At 35.4% G+C, this 6,817-nt stretch overlaps 1 protein-coding gene across 1 annotated transcript in view; it reads right to left on the minus strand.

Moving 5' to 3' along the window:
• Nucleotides 1-6,817, minus strand: part of Smp_125370 (serine/threonine kinase) — a gene marked incomplete at both ends in the record, with an annotated part of 41,730 nt that overhangs the window by 27,252 nt on the left and 7,661 nt on the right. Inside the window, one exon of the mRNA XM_018794313.1 lies at nucleotides 6,246-6,404. Coding sequence (XP_018648738.1) covers nucleotides 6,246-6,404 — 159 coding nt within the window. The remainder of the gene's footprint in view (nucleotides 1-6,245; nucleotides 6,405-6,817) is intronic.

Raw genomic sequence — 6,817 nt, forward strand, 5'->3', positions numbered from 1 at the left:
ATATGTTCAGTGACAAATGTTATCATCTTGCGTAGAAGGCCTCGATATTTATATTATGGTTAGTAGTGATAGCCAAGATACAAAGTTTGTCTCATTCTATAACTCATTATGTAGGTATATCTGCATTCTAGTGTCGATATTTATGCTGAGACTCAAATCCAGTGCTTATCGGTCCATATCCCTACATACATTCTTTATTAAACTATCGAGTCCAGATATGAAGGCATTTTTACGACCTTTTCCTCTTCTTATCGTTAGTATTAATAAATAGGAATTCAGGTACATCTAATTGATAAATTCTAATTAGAATGAAATCCAAAGCCTATATTATTCCATTGTTAAACACAATCTAAGGTATATTATGAATAGGGGGGTTCTTTGTGGAGATTTTTAGTGATTTTTTATATAGAGTTGAAATCATGAGTCAATTGAAGCTAGACCACCATGAAATCAGTAACCAGTGGAGTTCAACCAGGTCTGTTGGGAGATATCAACTCACTGAAGACATCGGTAAAATGGTTGCTCAACTTCGTGGATTGGTTGAAGTTGGACATTAACACCGCTGGATGCTGGCAGGCTCAGTGGTCTATCGGTTAAGTGCTCGCGCGCGAGACTGGTAGGTCCTGTGTTCGAATCTTGTAAGGCGGGATCGTGGATATGCACTGCCGAGGAGTTCCATAATAGGACGAAACGGCCGTCCAGTGTTTCCAGGTTTTCCATGGTGCCTTAGATAGCTTCAATTGACTCATGATTTCAACTATATATATACTATGAATAATTCAAGTTAGAAAGCTTTGGAACAGTTAAAGATACATCAGAAAAAACAAAAATCCTATCCTGAAGTGAAAATTAACCAGATAGTAAAACAAATCTTTCTAGACTGTAATAGAAACACGTAAAAATAACCTTAGTATACATTTTAATGTATATACCAATCCGATAAATAATAGTTTGTATTTTTATATAGTTGAGATCATGAGTCAATTGAAGCTAGACCACCATGGTAAACCTGGAAGTACTGGAAGGCCGTTTCGTCCTATTGTGGGACTTCTCAACAGTGGGTTCGAATCTCGCGAGGCGAGGTCGTGGATGCGCACTGCTAAGGAGTCCCATACTAGGACGAAACGGCCGTCCAGTGCATCCAGGTTTTCCTTAGTGGTCTAGCTTCAATTACTAAAATCCCCACAAAACCCCCTTCTGATAATAGTTTGTATTATTCAACTATTTTGTTATTAGAATTCTAACTTAAAGTTTCTTTTAACTAATAATAATAAGAATAAACATCAATTATTTGTTTGTTATTATTTCTTAATTCAAAAGTTTATCATTTTTCTATTTCCTTCAACAAAAATTGATCAACAATAGTATCTATGGCACCAGTTGAGACCATACATTACCTAGAACATAATTTTGTATATTAATACTTTGTATTGAAAAGAAAAATAATAAGAATCAGACCACCAGACCACTACATAAATACATCTTGTGTATTGAACTGAAGAATTCCTGTGTTCACAGCCTCGATAATAATAATATTATTATTATTATTATCATATATTATGATCATTTCTAACACTAAATGAAACCATAGATCCAACAAGCATACATACAAATACGTATAATACATAAATACCGTCTGTTTATTATTAGAATAAGAGTAATAAGAAACCAAGATACGTATACTCATGTGTACATCTCTTTCCGAGTATTTCGTATTATTGTTATTGACTACGGTGAATAAATGAGTAGGTGGGTAATATGATAGATAGCTAAATATTGTTCACTATCAATATTTTGGTGATGACTTTATTGTAATAGTTCTCTATTTTGATTTCTTTCTTATTTTAATTAATCTATCATTACTGTAACTTAATTGTGATCGGATAAGGAGATGCAATCCCATGGTAGCCAGTGACCAACGATTGATTCATACTCCATTTGTTTCATCAGGATACTGGAGCCCATGCGCACTATTGGTTTGGAATGAGGGTTTTCCAACTCCTCTAGGTGAACTTTCCCTGTCCACCAATCCGGTTAAAGCCCCCACCGGACATTCGCTTTTTGTCCTCTCAATTTCGTAAACAACACCCGTGTTGCGAGAATGCAGTGAGTAGGACTTCCCTGGAAGAGGCTATATACGTGTGGCCATATGAGAGGATTTGGAGAGGGAAAGTGGACTCTCCCCACTCTCATTTGGGGGCACTAGGCTGATCATGACTGACTGGTTGACTATTAACTATAAGGTCGATGACTGATTTCAAAGTAACATTACAGACTAGTGAAATTGATCAAACGCTTTTGCTATCTAAACTGAACAGTAGTCAATTTGATTGTTTGTCTTAAGATACTCAGAAAATTATACTTAATAGCTAGGTTATAATTGATTGAAGAATGAATGAATTACAAACTAATTTTCTCCAATCACTTATACTATTTCATCATGTTGATTTTGTGTTCATATTCAGTATAGAAACATATCATTTTATAACATGTAGAAACCTATTCATCTAATTGATAGTCTTGTCTTTGATCCTTAATCTACTGAGACCTCAAATCAAAAATAGTCTCGTGGGCAGTCAACACACGGCCACACTATATAACTGAGTATATCTATAGACTGAGACTGGGATGAAGTCATACCAAGCAAAGGAATTGCAACCAAATCTAGAGAACTATAGTATACAACTAGATTTTATGTTACACAATTAGAAGAAGTCCATATACTCAATGAGTCCAGAGTAGAAATGATAGGAATAGGGAATCACACATTAAGTAGTGACTTGTGTCTGTCTCTCCGCTCTCAGTAATCAATCTTATGTTACTTTCACTAGGCATTATCAATATTATGACAATCCAAACGTTCACAGCATAATCTGTAGTGTACTCGTTATATAAAATACATGACATTTAACAGTAATATATTACATTTTATTAGATTACCCAGACAAACACATTCTTAATAGGGTATTCAAGTTAGGATACTTAAGTAGCAAATACCATTCAAGTGAATGACTAATTCCCTTTGTTGTTCCATTATTGAGCAAACCAAGAACCAGAAGTTGACGTCAACTACACATGACTATTATGTATATACTGAATTTCATCTTATCTGTTAGTTACAAAATTATCCATTGAATTTTTCCTATGAAGTCTTAAAACAAGCATTAGTTGACACAAATACTGCGGTGTGGGTTACTTATATCCACATCAGTAGTATTAAACGATGGTCAGGCATTGAATGCACTTCAGTAGAAGATCGATAAGGAGAGAACAGGACGCAATTGATATGAAAATGCATGAACAATAATAATGGGAGACTATGGACTGATAATTGCAGAAGGAATGGTCAAGACTGAGACAATTGATTGATAGTTTGCAAATTAACTGTTTACTGTATGGTAGTCAGATTTTAGTGAGATATTCTGTAATTTGTGCTTAAATACATTCAGTTGTCTCCACTCGTGTTTTCATTCACTACAATACGAGAGAAGAGAAGAGTATAAGCTCGAGGGCTAAGCTCCGATATACTCTTATTATATACTAGAGATATTATTCAACTAAGGGTTATGATAGAGAAGTTTGAAGATGTTACTTAAATATGAGGGGTTAGACCAATAGACCATCTAACCTATGGATCGTTAGATGAGGAAATATTAAACATGCTTTTCCATAGAGCAATAATCTAATCAATAAGCGGCTAGCCTCCTGTTGGATTTGGGAGTGAAACTGTTGTCATTTTTATTCCCTACAAAACCATAGAGCTTAGCAGTATATATATATATATATATATATATATATATATATATATATAAAGGTGAAACTGATCGAAGAAAATATGAACAGTAGGGGATAAAGTGACGATTTTCTCGTGTATCTGCCTAATCATTTGTATGAACGTTTGTTAGGTGATACCAAGCTTTTTACCGATAAAATTTATCCCGTAGTACGATTACCAACTTCGGAAGAATCCCATACGGATGTTCATTTTAGCGACAAAAAGTTGTAATCCTGTGTTGATTGAACGGTATCAATTAGTTAGTCATATGCAATATAGAACCTGGAACATTTATACACAGGTTCAAGTTGCCGCACCACATTAGCGTACCAAGACAAACCTCGAAGTAGTAGTAACCGTATCAGTGGCGCTAATGGAAATATGACTCGAGAGGAATGAATTCGTGGAATAAAAAAAGACAAGATAATTTTGAAACTAAAGATCTATGGGTGTACAAAAAGTGAACAGATCTTTCTCATTGCAACAGATTCTGAACTGCAATTGATTACAATAACTGTGAGGAAATCAACCACGTAGTCTTGATCCACCCACATGGCTCAGCCTAACAGTAAATAAATTTGTGGACTCATGTTACGTTTTAGTCTGACCATCCATATGTTTGCTACTACCAATTTATTCCTACACTAATCAACATCACATGACAAGATAGGCTATAACCAAATTAAGTAAGATGGAATTTGAACCTCGAGTAATCTGCAAGGAATAACAGTTAGTTACGAACTTAGAAACAAAAAAAGCAAAAGGATAGTTGGGTGAAACTTAAAAGTCCTGTAACTCAATATAGAACATAGATGTAGAATACAAAACCAAAACTCCAGTACTCCTAACTAACTTTCCGGGCTAAATAATATACTTTAATAAATAATTAAACAACAATAATGATGACTAAGATATTCAGTCCCCCCTTAAGAAAAAACAAAGAGGAAACGCCTGTTTATAGTTAGTTAGGTAGAAACCAAAAGTGTTTTACAGTATCTAACAGCATGATAATAAAATATCTGTATGTTGTAGTGAAATGACAACTACATTACCCCTTTTCACTAAACAAAAGAAAAAAAAGGATACATAAAGTATAGAAATCATATTTGAATGTATTACATCACTGAGCCCTCAAATGCCCTGGTACGGTCGGAAGTGGGGAGAGTCCGCTCTACCTCTCGAAATGCTCTCACATGGCCACGAGTATATAGCCTCTGTCAGGGAAGTCCTACTCACTGCCTTCTCGTGGTAGGGGTGTTATTTACGAAATTGAGAGGACCTGGTCGGTGGACACGGCGAATCCACGTAGGGGAGTTGGAAAACCCTGATTCTTAACCAATGGTGCACATGGGCTCCAGTATCCTGAGGGAACAAATGGTGTATGAATCAATCGTTGGTCACAGGCTACGATGGAACTGCATTTCCTTACGATGCTCCACTGCCTTGTGGATCAGACTTTTAGGTCAAAGGCTCCGGGTGTGGTACCCTAAGAAAACCACCTGCTTCAGTCTGGGTAGTATCACATCCCTCACACGAATCGAATGAGATTTTTGCGGCGCATATGTACCTGGTGCTTCTTTGTACCAATATTTATGCGTTTAAATAAAATAAAATAATAAACATCACTGTCTGATAGGAAAAAGAGAAAAACACACAACCAAATGTAAGTTTTAAGCATATAAGCTAGAAAAGTCATTTTTACAGTTTTAATCGGATAGCACACAAAAGGTCTGGTCAAAATTTGTCCATATATGTCTAAGCAGAAGTTTAAGATGAGAAATTTATTAGCCACTGAGGTGAAACTATAATTTATGGACAAACCAATCAGATTTGAGATGACAGATCTTGGATTTTGGCGCGAAATCTATTCATCTATTTAGCTAAATGGCGTTTCAGCATTTTGGCTGATGTCGGTACGTGATGAAAACCCTAAATTGAATTCCTAACCCTAACCATCAACTGTAGATCATCATAATTCTAATTCCTCATACTGGTTTATAACTGTTATTTAGTCCTAGTTAGTAGGTGGACATTCTCAAGGTCACTGTAGCGTCACTCAAAGGTCGTCCATAAATTATGGTCTCCTCGCCACTGAAATGCAAGATAAGTTCGGTATAGAATCTTCGCAAAAATATCTATAAAATACAGAATCCTGTGTAAAGATTTTGATTGGATATTTACATATACTGCTACTATATTTATTATGGTTCCAGAAATTTCCAGAGTCCCAAGTTCGTGTGTAATCTCATAAATACGTTCGTTTTTCTGTACATCAACTAACTTTGGAGTAAAGCTTTTACTCGCAATCTGCTTCTCTCTAGTGTCCCGGTTGATGCGTAGAAGTAGTTTGAGGTTACTGGAATCAGTTAAAAAGACAGTTTAAGCATACGTATCAGCAGCGGGACCTATCAAAATTGTATTTAGAAAGTCAATAATTTGGAAAACAAAAGTACCCTTCTCATTCACTTACCAACATGTTTTCATAAGTACACGCAATTCTGAAGGACATGTCACTGGAACTGGTAAACGAAGATTTTCACTTCCAACACCCCATAGAATCGCAGTTGAATCAACATTATGATATGGAATTTCACCGGTTAATAACTCCCATAAAAGTACACCATAAGACCTTGAAGTAAAATTAAACCGGAACAAATACTTGTGATTATTTTATTGATTAACTGTGAATATTAAGCATTATCGAATATGGTAGACAATAAAACCGAATGAATGGCAGGTAACATACAGTCAATAAAAAAAAGAACTACTCAGTTTCTGTACAGACATAGAATATGATCTCATGTAACGACGCACTATACACCTTACAGTTTGTAGAGAGATATGTGTTACTGAGATATTGAAGGAGTTTTTGGACTGCTACATACCAGTATAGACTTTACTAAAGAGAAGCATATTACACCCATTATATATATATCCTTGGGCAATCATGGGAGATTATCAGTATGGGGTGGTGATTATTATTATTTTTTGATTGAGATCATGAACCGATTGATGTTAGACCACCATTGAAAACCTGAAAGC

This window comes from Schistosoma mansoni, chromosome 1, assembly GCF_000237925.1.
Source record: "Schistosoma mansoni strain Puerto Rico chromosome 1, complete genome".
Taxonomy (NCBI): domain Eukaryota; kingdom Metazoa; phylum Platyhelminthes; class Trematoda; order Strigeidida; family Schistosomatidae; genus Schistosoma; species Schistosoma mansoni.